The sequence below is a fragment of the Eubalaena glacialis genome, chromosome 7 (assembly GCF_028564815.1).
Source record: "Eubalaena glacialis isolate mEubGla1 chromosome 7, mEubGla1.1.hap2.+ XY, whole genome shotgun sequence".
Classification (NCBI taxonomy): Eukaryota; Metazoa; Chordata; class Mammalia; order Artiodactyla; family Balaenidae; genus Eubalaena; species Eubalaena glacialis.
The window spans coordinates 71,755,294-71,772,473 of record NC_083722.1 but is presented as its reverse complement, the minus strand read 5'-3'; the positions used below and the strand labels follow the sequence as shown (position 1 = coordinate 71,772,473).

Here is a 17,180-nt window from a genome sequence, read left to right as displayed (position 1 = left end):
GTGATGTTTCCAGGGCAGTCCCTCCCGGAGGCCACTTCTTCCTCCCCTCTGTCTGTCCTCAGGAGAAGTGGAGACTGGAGGAGCACAGGACATCAGGGCAGAGTACTCTGGGAGAGGGTCCCAGAGCCACTGTTTTTTCAATTGTTCAATGAAGATGCTCTTGAACTTTGTGTCACTGACGTCATCATCTTTCTTCTTGATTATGGCCAGACCCTTCAAAGCCTCGCCACCCCCAAGAGACCTGGCTGTCCTCTCAAGGGGAGCCTCCCTGATAGTCCTCCTTGTACTTGTGCTCATCATGTTCCCCTCTCTAGGCTACAGTTTCCTCTTCTGCCAAATATGGAGCTGGACTTTGTGATCTCACTCCCTGCTTAGTCATCCCAGCACTCCAGTAATCCCCAGGTCCCCATGACCCTCTCCTGGGTCTCTGACCCAACAGTTTTCCCTCAGGCCTTACTGTGAGGGTTGGCCTCTTCCCAAGAAACTCACAATGACCAGACCTGCACTTGTGGACCTGGTTCCAGAACATGTGGGTCTCTCCCAAGCCCTCATATCACCCTAGGAGTCTACAGAACCTGACTGGTTCCTCCTCCCTCCCTGGCAGGGATGGGTGATGATGGGCGGCAGGGAGGGGCAAGGCAGAGTGCCTGCTTAGGTGATTGTGTGAGGTGACTGCACCCTGAGCTCCTGAGCTGCCTTAGTGACCTCCATCATACTCTGAAGAGGAAGGACAGGTGCAAGCTAGCCAGACTGAGAGGGCAGAGCTCTGCCACCCTTGTGGAAGGTAGCATGGGGGCCCCTCAGACCTGGTAGGCCTCAGGTTCACAGTGGCCAGCTACCCTTGCCCTCGGGCTCCAGAGTGTAGTAGGTGTGGTTTGCTGGAGATTGGAGTACTGAATGGCCAGCCCTATTGTCTCTCCCAAGACAGCAGGACCTGGCAAATGTTAGATTGTCCTGGCTTGATTTAACTTTCACCTTATCATTTATTAGGCTAGAATTTTCCAACAGCTTTGAACGAAAGCTTCTCATAGGATTTCCCCAGACTACTTTTTAATTGTATTATCCATCTGTGTCACTGAGTCATCAAAGTGTTCCCCAAATTCCAACATACCAAGTGGCCTTCTGCTCCCAGAAGGGCCCAATGGTTACTATCCCTCTTTCTCTGTTTATGGAAACCTCACCTGTGTCATCTTTCTAAGCAGATGGATCTGTAAGGGAAGGACATTTGCCGAATGGCGACGATGCTTAAAATTATGCACTCTTGAAAAATTATTATTGAAAACATTTCAATCTGCTTAATTTCAGTGCCCTGGGGCAAGGCCCCACCGTAATTACCAGGCTGGAGGGCAGGTGGAACCGCTTGGAAATCCCGGATGCCAGCCCCAGGGGTTGGGCCTTCATCTCACCGGGTAGGGATGGAAGTGGGCTGCCGGAGGAGGAGGTGCAAGAACCGGCCGAGGTGAGGTTAAGGGACTCCAGGAAACTGCTTGGCCAGGCCGACTGGGAGACACGGGGTCCCAGGAGGGCAGAGGCGTGGCCAGAAGCCAGGCAGTCCTGAGCACCAGCAAGCCAGACACAGGGCGGCCGGGACACCAGGAGCACCATCGCGGGGGACCACTGGGGGGCGCCGCGCGGACGGGGCCGGGAACGCCCGCGCCCACCACACCGCAGAAGCTGCCGCTGGCTGCCAATGGGGGGCGCCGTCGTGGGGCGAGCCCCGGGAGCGGCGTCGCGAGAGGAGCGCCGCGGCTTATTCGCTGCTTCTCGGGGATGGATCTCTGGTGTGGGGTGCCGGCCGGCAGGCGCAGCCCCCCGCGCCCCCGGACGTCCGCCCTTGCCCACGCCGGGCTCCTGCTGATGCTACTGCTGTTACTGCTGCTGCGGCCCGCGGGTGAGCCCCGCCCCCGCCCCCGCCCCTCCTCCCACAGGCCTGGCCTCCACCTCTGATCTTCTGCGTCCTTCCACAGGTTGCTTGGGCGCTGGCGAAATGCAGGGGGCACTGTCCACGGGTGCCCCCGCCGACCTTGGCGCCCCCTGTGCCCCCAGTGCCACCTGTCCCTCGGGCGGACGTCGCTTCCCCCGGCAGGCCGCCACTAGCCAGCCGCCCAGGACCCTGCAGTACTCTGCTTCTAAAGCCGACGAGGATGAGTTCCTTCCCTGTGAGTACTGTGGCCTCCACGCGGGAGGAGGGTGCCCAAGCAGCCTTGAGGACCTTAAGGGACAGCGGAAGAAGGGGCACGGAGAGTGAGAGGGGACCTTCCTTTTACCAATGCTTATTGAGCACCTATTGTGGGCCAGGCCTCCCATGCTGTTGAGGTAGGAGGCAAGGAAGGTGGGGGGAGCCTGGGGTGTGCTCACATCCTGCCTCCCTGAGCGGTCTAAGGGGACAGTGCCTCTCCATCCGGCCCAGTCCCTGATCCAGGCTCCCAGCCAAGCCCTTTGGGGGTCTCCAGTATGGCTTTCAGGGAGCCTTCCCTTGTGTGTCTAGGGGCACACCCACAAGACATTCTCTCCAGCAGTGGCTTCCAAGCATGTTGAAGTAAGACCCACATAAATACTTCTCATCCTGGAACTGAGTGCACAGAATTTAACTGTCACAGAAAGTCACACACAGGACCCAGCTGCACCCTGCTGTGCATGCTGCTATTCCCTCTCCTGTGTTAGCCTTTACAGCCGCTGGTGACAGCCCACTTACATTGATCTCACAATCCTCTAATCCATTTGGAACACGTAGGAGCGGGACTGCTGTGGTGTTGGATATGTGCATCTTCAGTTTAAAGAACTTTTTACATAAAAGCTTTTCCAAAGTGGCTGCACCCATTGACCCTCCCTCCAGCAGTGAGTGAGCAGTCTGGGGCCGTGCTCCTCACCAACACTTGGTATCAGGGACATTTAGTTTTGCCTGGCAGGTGGTGGTGAGCAGAACCTCGCTGTGATTTAAGTCCACACTTCCCTGAGGACTAATGGGTCTGAAGAGCTTCTGCGTTCGTTTGCTATTGGGGTTTCGTCCTCAGATGTATGTGTTCATGCACACTGCCCATTTTTCTCTTAGGTCATCTGCCTTTCTCTCACTGAATCACGGGAGAAGGATCCCAGAGGAGGGGGAGGGGTCTTCCTTGGCTGAAGTAAGGGAACCAGATGGAAACACAGATGGGTTTGTGAAGGGCCTGGCCAGAGCTGAGGTCTGCTTGACCAGGACAAAGGAGCTAGTGGCGCACCAGGCTGGTCAGCTGGGAATGCCCTGGGGCCTAAGCTGTGGGACCAGAGAGAGGGATACCTGGGGAGTGCTGAGGCCCTTCTGAGGCTGGAGACCCCAGTCCTCATGTGAACAACATCATTACGTGATGACCAATGAAGAAGGAGAATCATTGGACGGGTGCAAGCCAGCTAGAGAGGTGGGAGATCAGGCTGAGGGGAGGGAGGAGGGAGAGGTGCTGTGGGATGTGGCTGGAAGGGCCCATTCGTTATCAAGCTCCTTTCGTTTTCCTCCTTAGCCTGTGGCTTCTCCTATGAGTGGGACCCCACCCTCAGGGATCCGGAGGCCATGGCTCGGTGGTGGCCATGGATGGTCAGTGTGCGGACCAATGGCACACATATCTGTGCAGGCACCCTCATTGCTTCCGAGTGGGTGCTGACCGTGGCCCACCGCATGATCCAGTGAGTCGGGGCCTAGATGGATGGGTGGAAAGTCATTGGAGCCACCAGGGCCCCAGTCATCTTGCCAGCTGGCCCATCAGTGGCAGACACCATAGTCCTAGCCCCACCTCACCCTAGCTCTGAACAGGTGGGGGATGAGTCCTGCAGATTCCTTCCTGGGAGCTAGGGGTTTCCTCCCCTCACCTGGCCCCCTCCAGGCCTATGCAGTCATTCCATAGATAGGAAACGGAGGCTTGCAGCCACTGTCTAGGCCTCCTTCCTCCTATCTGCAGAAAGAATGTCCTAATTCTTCTGCTCCACACCCTTTGTTTCACTTACTCATTCCTTCCTTCATTCAACCAACAGCCTTGCCACTCTTTGAAGCCAGGCCTGGCCTGGGCACTGGGGGCAGAAAAGGGCTGCACCACTCCTCTCAGGTTGCTGGGGAAGACAGACAAGAAGATAGATGCTCACAGGGGAGTCTGGTCAGTGTGGGCATGAGAGAGTGGGCATGCCTATGTTCTGGGGCCAGGGAGCGGCCTGAGGGTCACATCTGGCCATGAGGGCTGACCAGTGGAGAAGCGAGCTCCAAGCCTAAGGGACACGCTGAGAAAGGAGGCTGGAGGGCAAGGCAGGGCTGATTGCACAAGGTCTCTGTCACTTCCAGGGCCCAGCATGGGATACTGGACAGAGTCCAGAGTTTGGAACCAGAGAAAACTGGGTCCACGTCCCAGCTCCACACTTCTTAGCTGTGTAGCCTGAGTCAGTCACTTGAGCCCCATTTTCCCTCTCCATAAAATGAAGGGTTGTTGTGAGGACTGGACCACACAGTGTGTGTGCAGGGCCCCATTCACATCTGTTGTGAGGAGTGGGCTCTGGGGCTTGAAGCAGGTGGGTGGCCTACCAGGATTTGCTCAGGGTGCAACAGTGTGGTGGAGGGTAGGGGGTGCAGGCTGGCGTGGGGTTCTTGGAGCTGATGGAGGACTCTCCTCGCTGTTCCCCTAGGAGTGATGTTACCTATTCAGTGCAGGTGGGGAGTCCATGGGTTGACCAGATATCCAAGTCTACTGTCGACGTCCTGGCACAGTAGGTCATCGCGAACAGCCATTATCGGTCCCATCGGTACTGGTCCTGGGTCGGCCGGGCCAATGACATTGCCCTCCTTAAGCTTGAGCGGCCACTCAAGTACAACAAGTATGTCTGGCCCATCTGCCTGCCTGGCTTGGACTATACGCTAAAGGACCATGCCCTCTGCACTGTGACAGGCTGGGGACTCCCCAGGGTTGATGGTAAGTCGGAGCCTCCCCACAGCAGGGTGGGTGGTGTGAGAGAGGACCTGGGTGCAGGCCAGGGTCTACCATGGGCAGATATTTCTGAGACACCTCCCCCAGGGACCCCATCCCCACCCCCGTCGGGCTCTCATCTCTGAGGTCTCTTTCCCTTTGAGGGTCTCAGCAGTGAATGTATCATGGCCATTTAGGCCTTAGGGGACCCAGATTGCCCTTGAACCCTCAGGCCCAGGCCAGGGTTGTAAATAGGACTTCCTTGAAGGTAGAGGGGGCACAGAGTAGTATCTTGCTGTCTGCACACAATCCCAGGGCATCCATGTCTTGAAGCAGAACAGCCAAGGTGAGAGGAGCAGGGTTCTCTGTCTGTAAAAGGCTCCCCAGAAGATCCCATGTGGCTGGCTAAGGGCAATCTGCACCCAGAAGGTGGGAGTCACTGAGGGTCCACTCATGGCTCCCTTCTCCAGGAGTGACCCTCAATCCCTCATCATCCCAATTTAGGAGCCCAAAGAGCAGGAGTGTTGTCCCAGGGCCGTCCAAGGGACCATTTCCTTATGAGCCCCAGGAATGTCCATTTCCTTCAGGGAACCCCTATCCCTTTCCCACAAGAGAGGCGCCCTTCCCTGTGGCCTCATAGAGTCGCTTGCCTGAAAGCACCCACAGGGTCTCCAGCCTGGGGTGGGGTGGCTTTTTGTCTTGCCTGCCATGGCCTATCTGAGGAATGGCTGGGAATGGTTGGAAGTCACCTGTCCCCTAGGAGCTCAGACTAGGGACAGAGATACAATTGAGAGAGCGGGGAGGGGAGTAAAGAGTGCCCGGGACCCACGGAGGGGAGTCTAGGGAAGCTTAGAGAAGGAAGAGGCCTTTGGGGAAAGCTTGAAGAAAAGGCAGGATTTGGACCTTAGATGGGCCTGGTAGGCTTTGGGGATAGAAGGAATGCAAGAGCCAAGATGCTGAGATCAGAATGGACTCAATGGATAGTATTCTGCAGGATGTGAGACCAGGTCCAACAAGGCCAGATCATGGGTAGCCTGCTCCCAAGGTCTCTATGTCAAGGGGCCCTTGGGAAGCATCAGCTGGAGTGGTGGGTGGCCTAAGCCTGGAGAGATCTCCAGAGCTGCTGTGTGGCAAGGAGAAGAGGCTGGAGGAGTGGCGAAGAACAAAGGGAGGATGGACACAAGGCTGGCGGCAGTGGGCAGGAGCGAAACCGCCAAGCCTGAATGGGGGCCCCTGTCCCACAGATGTGTGGCCCCAGTTCAGGACCATCCAGGAGAAGGAAGTCACTATCCTGAACAGCACGGAGTGTGAAAGCGTCTACCACAGGTTCTCCAAAATCCCCTCTCTGATTCAGATCATCAACTCCCAGATGATTTATGCAAAGGACATCAACAGGAACAGTTTTGCTATGTGAGCATCTCTCCCCCTTGCTCACTTTCCTCCAAGGGCACCTGGCCAGGAATGGGGCTGGGGGCACAGGGAAGGCAGGACCTGCGGGGAGGTGGGGAAGGGGATGGGGATGAGCAGGGGTGACTGAGGGGGAAGATAGGAAGATGGGGGAGGGGAGATTTGATGAGGAATGGAGATTGGGAGGAAAGAGATGAAGGTTGGGGTGAGAGAGATGGGGAGTGGGGATGGAGGTTGGAGATGAGGGAGGAGAATGGGAGGTAGTGGGAAGATGGAGGGTGGGTGTTAAAGAGATGGGGGATGGAGAACTGGCAAGAGAGAGATGGGAGATGGAGCCCTTTGAGGAAGGTCTCCTGGGTCAGGACCTCAAGGGCACCCCTCAGCTATGTGACACTCAGGGGCTGCAGGGAAGGTCTGCTGTGAGGGCACCCTGCTTCTTCCTGAGCTGGATTAAGTCTCCCTTGGACCACATCTGGCCTCCTTTTTTGTTTCCCCCACCCCTCCCCACAGGAGATAAGTGGTGAGCCCTTGACCTGTCCTGTGGAGAGCATATGGTACCTGGTGGGAATGGTGAGCTGGGGCCCAGGCTGCAAGAAGAGCAAGGCCCTGCCCATCTACCTACACATCTCCTCGTACCAGCAGTGGAAACGCCTCAACGGGCAGACTCTGCCAGCCCCATCCAGGGCCCTGCTCCTGGCACTCCTGCTGCCCCTCAACCTCCTTGCTGTCCTCTGATACTCGTGCCGTTGTCTCTGGGTGCACCCTCCCTTGCCCAGGCCCCTCCTCACCCTCTGTGCCTAGAATGCTATGGGTGCAGCTCTCACAGCCCCGCAAGGCAGGGCAGAGACTAGGTGCTCAATTAAATGTTTCTCTTCCCCATGCTTCCTCCTTCCTGGGCCTGCTCCAGTGGGAGATGAGAGAACCAGACAGGGGTGGGATGGGTGACTCCGGGCAGTTTATACTGAAAAGTACAGAGCCCCAGGATCCGCCTCCATCCAAAGGTTCAGGGTGGCTCCCACAGAAGGTGGAGGGAGTGTGTAGGGATGATATTGGGGTCCGATGATGGAGGGCCTAGATATTGGGGTCAGATGATGGAGGGTCAGGCTGAAGCTGGGGCTGCCAGGACACAATGTGAGGCTGGGCATAAGGGTGCAGCTCTGTCTGGGCTGGGGAGGTAAGTGTGTTCTCCTTGACTTTGGCCCATCTTCTGGCTGGTGGCTAGAACATATCCTGTTATTGCCCTGAAGCACTGTAGTGGACTTTGACCTTCCAGCCCTGTCCGCTGTCTGGAGACTGGGGCAGATGCCCACTGGGATCAGATATTATCCCCACCATCCCCACCAGCCTGTCCATAAAGGGCTAGTGGAGGCCCAGGTCAGAGGTCAGGGAGGCAGCTGGCAGGGCAGATGTAGCCCGGGCCTGGACTTACCCCAGGCATTACCAGCTGCTTCTCTGACTTATAGTGGCCCCTGCTCCTCTGGGCTTCTGCTGCCCAGCCAACAGGAGGGCTCTGGCTTGTATGAGTAGAATGATCTTTGCCACAGCCATATGTATGAGAAGCCCATAGGCTGGAGCCCAAGGGCAGAGTCAGGGTTCCCACTTGGTGGCGCAGTGAGTACTCAGCTTCCACAGCAGGGCCTTCTGTAATCTCTCTGCCCCCTCATGGCTCTAAGACCCCATGCTCCTTCCCCCATGTCAGCCTGGTTCCCTCTTCTTGTGTAATAATGGTCCAGGTCCAGATCAGAATCCAGGTTTGACTCCTCTGTGTCCCAAGCACCCACTTACTGAAACCCAGGGTGTGGAGCAGAGGCAAGTGGAGAGCAGGTAGCTTCCTCCCTGGTCCTGATGCCCTGCCTCAGGGCTAAGCCCCACTGGCTGCAGCTGACCCTCTGCCTCTTGGCCACCACCTCTCCCTCCAGCTCATCTGAATTCAGGCTGGGAGAAAAGTCAGGAGAGGGAACGTCAGCCTGGCCTACACCATCTATCACTGATCACTGCATCACCCTCCACGTAAATGCTCCAGGGATGGGGCATCCTGAGGGGTCATCTCAGGTCACTTGGGTATGAGAAGGCACTCAGCTTTATTTACAAATCTCTGCAGGCTGCAGAGGCAGCGTGAGCTTTGCCAGCAGCTCCCCCTGGCTCGGAAATCTCCGGTGTCCTTAGTCTCCAGGCCAAGGTCTGAGTACCTCAGCTGATGTTCGCTGCCATCTAGAAACCCCTCTCTGCATCTCCCCTCCCCAAGGATTCAGTCCCCAGGTCAAGTTTGAGCCTTCACCTTCTGGCTAGCAGTGCTTCTTTTAGGCACCGTAGTTAAGAATGGAAGAGGAAGCTCTGTGCTGTTATATTCAACAGGTGGAAGGCTGGTTGCTGCCTCAATCCCTAACTGCCCCCTGCGGTGATCTCCTGGGGCCCTGACACCTGCTACCACAGCTGAGCCTAGAAAGGGCCAGCAGAAAAACCCAAAGTCCCCCTTGGCTTCTCAAATTTTCCCTGGATTCCCAAGATGGGGCCCTTCTGTCTCTGGCCCACTGGCCTCAGCCTTCTGCACCCCTGCAGCCCCTAGCCCTGAGCCCATGGGCCTCATGCTAGGCCCTCCAGCAGCCTCAGCTGCATCACAGCGTGTAAGACAAGTGTATCCATTGCTTAGAGCTCGGTATCTGCTATGCTGGGGGTTCTGCTTCTGGTCTCCCTCTGCTCACTGCCCTGGGCCAGAACCCCTGCCAGGCTTGGGGCAGCCCCCTCACCACCAGAGCTGCTATCCAGCTAAGTCCGAGAACCTTCTGCTGCCCCTGCTTCCCCCAGTGACCCTCTCCCTCCTCATGGCCAGCCCGGTGGGGCCTCACATCTAGCCCATCCAGGTCAGCCATCCCCTTCCAGAAGGAAACCCACATCCCATTACCCCTTTAGCCACTGCTGTTCCTGGCAGAAGAGGGGACAGAGGCATGTCTGGGTGGGTAGAGGCCACTTTGGATCTACAGAGGGACAGTGGCCCAAGACCACCTCTGCTGAGCGGCCACGTGGATGGGGTGAAAGGAGTGGAGTCCAGGCTGGGAGGCAGCACACCTGGTGCAGTCATATCCTTGCCCCAGTAGGCTCTAGGACAGGGTCCTGGGCCTCAGCAACCCCCTCTGAGCAGGGAGAGGGTGTTCTGCAACCTCTATGGTCCATGTGTGAGCCTGGAGTCTAAGATGTCTGGACTCTGGCCAGGACTATGAGCCCCAGGGCCGGCTAGCCCCAGCCTCCACCTCCAGGAAGCTCTCCTCATTTCTCTTCTTTCTTCTTCTTGGCCTCATTCTTCTCATCCTCCTCTACCTTGATGGCCACTGTATCCACACTGTCCTTCTTCTTCTTCTTCTTCCTATCCTCTGTGGAGCAGAGGAAAAAGGGTGCAACAGGAGTGAGACAGGGTCCTAGGGCCTGCACCAGAGCCTCCCAGTCCAGCCCTTCATGCCTTCTTCCTTCCAAACCTCTCCTACCTGCAGAATAGCTCCTTGTTCTCCCTGCCTCACTCTGGCCCATTTCTTTGCCCTGGTCTCCAGAAGCAGGGCTGGGTCCCCTCCCTGAACCAGGTGGAGGGGAGCAATAGGGCAACTCTGGGTGGCAGGATCGAGGAACTGGCCAGCTTGGCAGAGTCGGAGGGTGGCGGGGCTGGGGGCCAGGCCTGCTCACCTCCAGGGATTTCTGTGAGCTCATTGAGGGGTGGCACAGTCTCTAGTTTGTCCGTGTACATCTTGGCTGCCTTTCGCTGTAGGTACCGGGCTTCAATCTCCTTCCGGGTCCGTGGCACGCGGCAGTTGAAGACACAGCAAAGAGTGATAACTACGGGGAGGACAGAGCAGGCTTGGCAAGGGCCAGAGCTCAGACACCCCAGGAATGGTTCCCAAGTTTCAGGCCTGTCTCCATCTACCTATGTGTGTCCTACCCAAGAGACCCTCTCAGGAGGCTCCACATTTTGACAAAACCCCTGTGGGCTCTGGGATTTTCAGAATATCTTTCCTGAGCCGGGCTGGCTTCACATAGTAGGCCCACTTTCAGGAGGGCCTTGTGCTTGGTTTGTTATTCTGCTGTCACTTTCTTGAAATTCTTAATAATTTTTGAACAGAGGGGCTCACAATTTCATTTTGCACTGGCCCCGTATATTGTGTTACCAGTCCTGGTTCTGGGGGGTCTCTCTGACTAGACTGAGAGGTCCTGGAGGGCAGGCAGTGGGCTAGACCATAACTCAAGCTACAGCCTCCTGGAGGGTGTCCTGTGCTTCTAACCCAGGCCTCTGGGCTCCTGTGCATCCTAGTTTTTCCTCCCCAGGCTCCTGAGAGCACCTCAGACCCTGGGGGACATGGCTGCATCCTCCTCAACATCCCTGAGGACAAGCCAGGGCTGCTCCTGGCTGTGAGAGCCTGAAAGAGGGCACAGACCTTGCCCCGGGGCCTTCACCTCAGACAGAGTTATTCCAGGAGTGGTTTTCTGGCTCAGGGCAGCTGTGCCCACGCAAGCTGGGCCAAGGCATGGAGCTGGCCTGTCTAGGGATGGGCAGGGCAGGGCTGCCAAGACCCGGCTGGACTGAGTTTATTTTTCTAAGGCCCCTACAGTCTGACCACCTTGGCCCCAGCCTCAGGGGAGGGGATGGAGCTGCTTCCTATTATAAATCAGATGACCAGACATAACTTCCTGACAGACTCCTAGGGGCAGGAGGGCCAGGCAGGACAAGTCAGGCCTATTTTGGGGAAGATAGATCAGACCCATGTGGCCTGGGCTGGAGCACCCCTTGGGGTCATCTTGTGCAACCCCTTCAGCCAATGTTGTGGTCCCACTGAATCTCCCCCAGACTCACAGAATGAAAGAAAACAAATGAATGAGATGGTTTCAAAGCCTTTGTGGCTGAGGACAGGACTGGACTCCTGAATAAATGGATGGGGTGTCAACAGCATCCAGGAACACATGGTGGGGAGTTAGTTGTGCAAGGGTCCCAGCAGTAGGTCTGCCTTTCTTACCCAAAGAACTGGGTTCTGGTCCTCTCCAGACCCCTGTATGCCAGAGGTCCAAGGTTGGACCTCCACCCTACTGGCTTGGACCACCTCTTCCAGCTACCCCACCAGGTGCCTCCTCAGGACCATGCCCATGCTCTCTGCAAAGGCTGGAGGCCTGGGCTTTAAAGGGAGCTCAGCCACAGCTTTTGGCAGTCAGAGCAGGACTCAAGCACCGCCCCTCACTCCAGGCCTGCCCCACCCAGCCTGGCCTGTTTGCTTCTCTTCAAAGAGGAGAGAAACAAAGTTCCTTGGATCAAGTTCCAGGCCCAGGCAGGGGCTTGGGATAGGAGTCCCCAGGCTGGAGGGGACCCCGAAGAGGTACCCTATCCAACTCCAGCTCTCTCCACAAGGTTCTGGGGGTGATGCTCCACAAACAGCTGTACCACCTAGGCCCAAGCAGACAGGGAAGTGGGAAAGATGTTTCCTCCCCAGGAGATGGAGTTCCCTACTCCCTAGAGCCGTGCATAGAGGGTAACAAATGCTAACCTGTTGCTCAGAGGCCTTTGGGACTATCCCTTACCTTTCTCTAGGAAATGGGTTTAGGAGTAGAAGTCAGTCTGTGTGGTTGAGGTCCAAGTGCCTTTTTGGGCCTGACACTGCAACTTCCCTATGTGGCCCCAGGTACTTCTACCATCTAGGGCCAAGCAGAGCCCTGGAGAAACCATTGTGTGTCTTGAGGCCCCATGGTGCCCTCATCCCTGCTTCTTGCGGTGCCCCAGAGCTGCTCCTTGGACCTGCACACTGGATTGCTCCTGTGGCCCCTACAGGGCAGATACCTCCCCCAACCCTGCCTCTTGGTACTGGGGGTTATTCCCCTCTCTGGACACCTGAGCTGGGGCTGCAGCCACACCTGTTTTTCTGTGGGGCCTCCACTCAGAAGCCTGACTGATCATTGGCCTTGGCTAGGAACAAAATGCAGCCTCTTGCTCAGATCTTGCTCCCACTCCAGCCGGGAAGACATTGGGGGGGGGGGGTGGAAGGGCACTTCTGGTGCCAAGAGAAGCACATGCAAATTAGAGGTCCTTGTCTCCCCTGGAGCCCCCACATCTGGATGGGCCCTTGTGATCAGCCCTGCCCCCAGGATAGCTCCAGCTAGAACTTAAATGCTCCTTTAGCCCCTGACCCGGGTGCACTAAGTAAACGTCTTATAGGGGTTATCTGAGACCTGTGTGGAGGCCATTTCCTTGCACCTCTGCCCACACTGTACCTCTGCCTGTAATGCCTTTCCAGCTGCCTAACACAAAACCACTCATCCATCCTACCGATCTACAGCTTGGAGGACCCCTCCTCCATGAACCCTTTGCTGGAAGAGTGTGCTTTCTTTCTCTTTACTGCCTGTGCCCCACTCCTCCCTTTGGCCTGTAGGAACCTCTGTCAGACTCTGCTTTGTACCCTGGCGGCCTCTGCCATCCAGTCGGCGTTTCTCGGCCCCCTTTTCCCCAACTCCAGACCCCAGCTCTGGAAGGACAACTGAAGGGAGCATGCCAAACCGGCTTCTGCTGCGACTTCGCATCAAGCAACTCCCAGGTCCAAGAGAGGAAGGGGTCTCCTGCTTTTGACTGAGGTGGGTGTGAGTCATTCCAGGGAAATGGTATTGACAATGCAGGGTTTGCAGCCTGGGAGCCACATTTGCTGGGCGTCTGGGGAGCCTTTGGGCTGAGCTGCAGCCAAGGGTGGCCTTGCTGGGGCCCCTGGGTGTGGGTGTTTTAAGCTGGCCAAACTGCAGAAAAAGCATGAGGAGGCCAACGATAGGGAAAAATGACACGTCTTCGTCCTGGTTCAGTGGAGTCCCCTGTAATTACCATAATTGCCATGTGGCTGCATCCCCGGTCGGGCAGAATACTTCAGGTCACCACCGGCCTGTCAGCCCTCCACAGGGACTTTGTGTGGATCAGGAGGTGCCAGAAACCACAGCGGGCCTCCTGTGGGCGCCTGGCCTGCCTGCACTGCCCGGAATTGCTGCTCTGAGCCCCTGGGGGTGGAGCGGGGGGGTGGGGGGGGTGAGGCGGTGCCGTGCTCCCGCTGTGTTGTGGCAGCGGCAGGGGGCGGTGATGGGGGGAGCAGCTACTCACTGATGGACAACACGAAGAGCGAGAAGATGCCCACCACGTGCCACAGGCGCATATCCCAGAACACCACCGTCTCCTTGGTCAGCGGGGGCGGCTTGGGCTTGGGTGGGGCCGTGCTGGGCTGTGGGTCAGGAGAGAGTGGAATGAGCCAGGCAGAGGCCAGGGGCTGGGACGGGGCCGAGAGAGGCCCAGGTCTCAGCAAGCACTCACTCAGTCCAAACATTTCAGAATCTCCTAGAATCAAGTGTCTTAGACATTCATAAACAATGCCTCAGACCTTGGGAAGTTCCAGATTTAGAACGAGAAGAGGGTAGAGCCCCAGAACCATGGATCTGGGAACTTGGAGTGCAAGGGTGGTTGATGCTTGAGGAAACCAAAGCCCAAGGGGCAAAGGTGGATGGCTTGTCCCAATCAGGTTCAAGGCCCCTTCTCTCCTCCTGCTCCAGCCCTGGGCTCCTCCACACAGGCAGATGGGGTCTCAGGACCAAGGCCAGAGGCAAGGCGAGTCCTGTCCTGTGGGACTTTGTTCACATGTACCTCCAGTGTGGGGTGGGGTGTGGAACTGGAGTCAGGGCCCCGTGACTCTGTTATTTGACCAGGACTCCCACCAGGTGGCCTCAGCAGTCACCTGTCCTACCTGAGTCACCGCCTCTGACCAGAAGGCTAGGCCAGAATCCTCACAAAATGGGTCTAGATAATTTGTCTGAAATGCAGTAGCGACACCTGGAGGCCAAAAGCTGTAAGCATGGCTGGAGCAATCGTGAGCAGAGCACAGCGCACCACTTCCCACTTTCCCAGTAGGACACCACCCTGTCCTGGGGGTCTGAGGGGACATGGCCCTGCTCTGGTGGGTGGGAGCAAGACCTATCCCTGACCTGTGGGGCTGAGAGGGATATGAACCTATCTCTGTCACCAAGTTTGGCTGAGGGGTGTGGATGGGGGTTAGTACTTGGAGGGAGAGGGGATCCTGGGGCATCTGTGCAGTGCCTTGTCCCCTGATTAACCAAATAAGGACAGACATGAGGAGTCTCTTCCAGCTCTCTGGGAAGGAAAAGCAACCCACAGCTCAACCATCTGTCCAGTCTTTCCTCTGGTCCATAAGCATGGATGGGGCACCTACCAAAAGCCAGGTACTTCTTCATCTAATGGACACCACCCTTCAGCATGTATTGGGGACACTTGGAGAGGATCAGCAACCTGTCCCAGGTAACCCAGAGGATCTGTGTGTCCAGGAGTGGTACATGATTCCCGGCTCTTTTCTCTTAACCAAGGCAAACTGGGGTAGGAGACTTCTTTTCTCTAGGCCTCGGTTTCTCCATCTGTTAACTTGAGTGGGATGGTTCCAGCGGTCTCTGGGAAGCTCTCTACACAACCTGAGTGGTAAAACTGACAAGATATCCTTCCTCAGCATCATCCCAGGGGCCTGGACCCATTTGCGGGCTCAGACACATGTATGTGGGGTCTGGCACATGTGTGTGGGGTTGGAGCACACATATGGGGTTAGGGCTGGGCACTGTGGGTATAGGGCACGTGCGGTTGGATACACATGCATGTGATTGGGCACCCATCTGTAGAGTCAGGGCCAAGGTCTGGGCAGTGGCAGGGTTCCCTGAAACTAAGGCTCAGTGTGTTGGCCCAGTTGGGTTGTATAACTGGAAGATTCTGAGGGCCACGGTAAAGATCTCAGATTCAGAGCCTGGGCAGCCAAGAGCTCACTTCTTACACATTCTTGTTTCAGCTTTGTTCAAGACACCCTGATAGGGGTCTTGGGTAGAGGGAAACAGGTAACAGTTGGGCATCTCCTTGTGGGCACTGCTAGGGGTCTGAACTCAAGCTTGGAGGCCTGGCCTCCATCAGAACCTCACAGGCTGATGGAGGGTGATGCCTGTGGGTGGGGGGGTGGTGCCATGGACCCCAGCCCTGCTCATCTTTCTGGTGCTTCCCTGGATCGCCTGGACTCAGCCAGGCCCTCCTTCAGGCTGTAGGCAGATGGCAGGCAGATGGACTTGAAATGCAGTTTCCCTTGATGGGCTGGGAGAAGGTGTTTTCCTGGGGGCTGAGGGAAGAATCCTTGGCTCAGAAGTGAGTTGACCCCCACGCTCAGGCTTCTCCTACACCCAGACCAGCTCAGTTTCTGCACCTGAGGCCTCAGGGCAGCTGGTGAGGGGACCAAGTACACTCCATGGGGCTCAAGCCAGCCTGGCTCCCCTTACAGGGACACTAGAGCTGACATCTGACTCCAGCCCAGCCTTCTGATCACACCCCCTGGTCAGCAGCAGGAACAGGGGATGCAGGGCTCTGTCTCCATGTACCTCAGACCCACCAGTTCAGGGCTGTGTCCCCTCAGACCCCAAGGATAAGGCCCTGTCCTCCCTCTCCCATCTTGTCCCCCAGCACCTGCCCCTTGAGGGCTCTCCTGGGTGCTTGGCTGTCTCTTACACTTCTGTTTCCCTGCTATCTCCACTCTGCCACTGCCTGCAAGGCTCCGACCCCACTCCTCCCTTGTCCTGCCTCTTGGGCCTTCTCCCTCCGGCCTCATGCTCCAGAATTTTGGGTCTGGTCAGCCTCTTTGACTCCCCTTCCTGGCTCAGCAGGAATGGGGTACAGAGGGGCCAGCCAAGGAGGCTGCAGATGGCCCCCACTCTTCCCTCCCTGGCCCCAGCCAGGCTCCTGGCCAACCCCCCAGCCGTCCTCTTCACCTCTTCCTGGGCTATCTTAGCAGCAACTAACAGTTCTCCCAACTATGTGCCCTCTTCTGATTTATTCTCCTTCCAAACCAGGACTCATGACTCTTGCCCGCTCAGAAACGTTTGCTAGCTCCCAGTTATCACCAGGACCAAGTAAGACCCTGAGTCCTTGGGCCCTGCCCTGCTTGCCCCTCCCCTCCAGGGCCTAGTGTGCAGCATGGAGTCTAACTCAACACATGGCTGCTCTAGGAAGGGTGTCCTCACCCTCCTGCCTCCCACCCACCACCTTCGACCTCACTAGACCAAAGATTAGAATATAGGGGCTGAGTGTCCCCCATCAGACACTCGCTGATGCCCGGCTGTATCTCCAATCAGACCGGGAATCCCTAAGGTCAGAGTGAGTCTCCCCCATCAGAATAATGTTCCTGAAATCAGAGGCTGTGCCCTCCCATCCGACCAAGGACACTAAGATTGGGGGCTGGGTCTCCTCCACAGCCTGGAAGCACTTGGGATAGAGCTGTGTCTCCCCATTAAGTCAGGACCTCTAGGGCAAGAGGAAGGGAAAAACCAGCTCCTGGTCAGAAAGGCGCCCCCCAACCCTCTGCCTGGAGGGTGACAGCCACCCCGAGCCCCTCCGCGCCGCCCCGCCTCACCTCCACCAGCTGCCCGGCGACCCCTGCGAGGCAATCCCCCAGGGCGGCGCCGCCGCCCAGCGCCCAGAGCGGCCCCGCGCCTAGCCTCTGCCCCGCCATCTTCGGCGCTCTGCACAGCTCGGCAGCAGGTCAGGGGAGCCGAGGGATGCCGGCCGGGCCGCCTTGGCTCGGTGACTGCCCCCTGGCCAGCCGGCGCTCGGCGGTGGCGATCTGGTCGAAGGCAGGCTGCGAGTGGGCATCATTTATTCATTGTCGGTGTCTGGTTCCTGTGCTGCCCGCTCCCACACCACTCTGGGTGGAGGGCCCGCCCCTCTCCGGAGATCACAGTCCAGACTCCGCACTCCCCTGACCTGACCGAGACCGACATAGGGCCGGGAGTGGGTGGGAGGGAGGACAGGCTGGGGTCAGGTCCTTG

At 57.4% G+C, this 17,180-nt stretch overlaps 2 protein-coding genes across 2 annotated transcripts; one reads left to right on the top strand and one right to left on the bottom strand.

Moving 5' to 3' along the window:
* Positions 1-789: 789 nt before the first annotated feature.
* Positions 790-7,061, top strand: PRSS50 (serine protease 50). Its single transcript, XM_061197469.1, is given in 9 exon segments — positions 790-809; positions 1,339-1,459; positions 1,522-1,891; positions 1,968-2,159; positions 3,495-3,657; positions 4,642-4,925; positions 6,164-6,304; positions 6,307-6,329; positions 6,837-7,061. Coding segments are annotated over 9 exon segments (1,539 nt in total).
* Positions 7,062-9,590: 2,529 nt separating this feature from the next.
* TMIE (transmembrane inner ear) lies at positions 9,591-16,864 on the bottom strand. Its single transcript, XM_061195322.1, has 4 exons — positions 16,766-16,864; positions 13,429-13,546; positions 9,999-10,148; positions 9,591-9,694 (listed from the first exon to the last, which is right to left on the bottom strand). The coding sequence occupies exons 1-4, from the start codon at positions 16,862-16,864 to the stop codon at positions 9,591-9,593; spliced, it is 471 nt and encodes a 156-aa protein (XP_061051305.1).
* Positions 16,865-17,180: the final 316 nt, after the last annotated feature.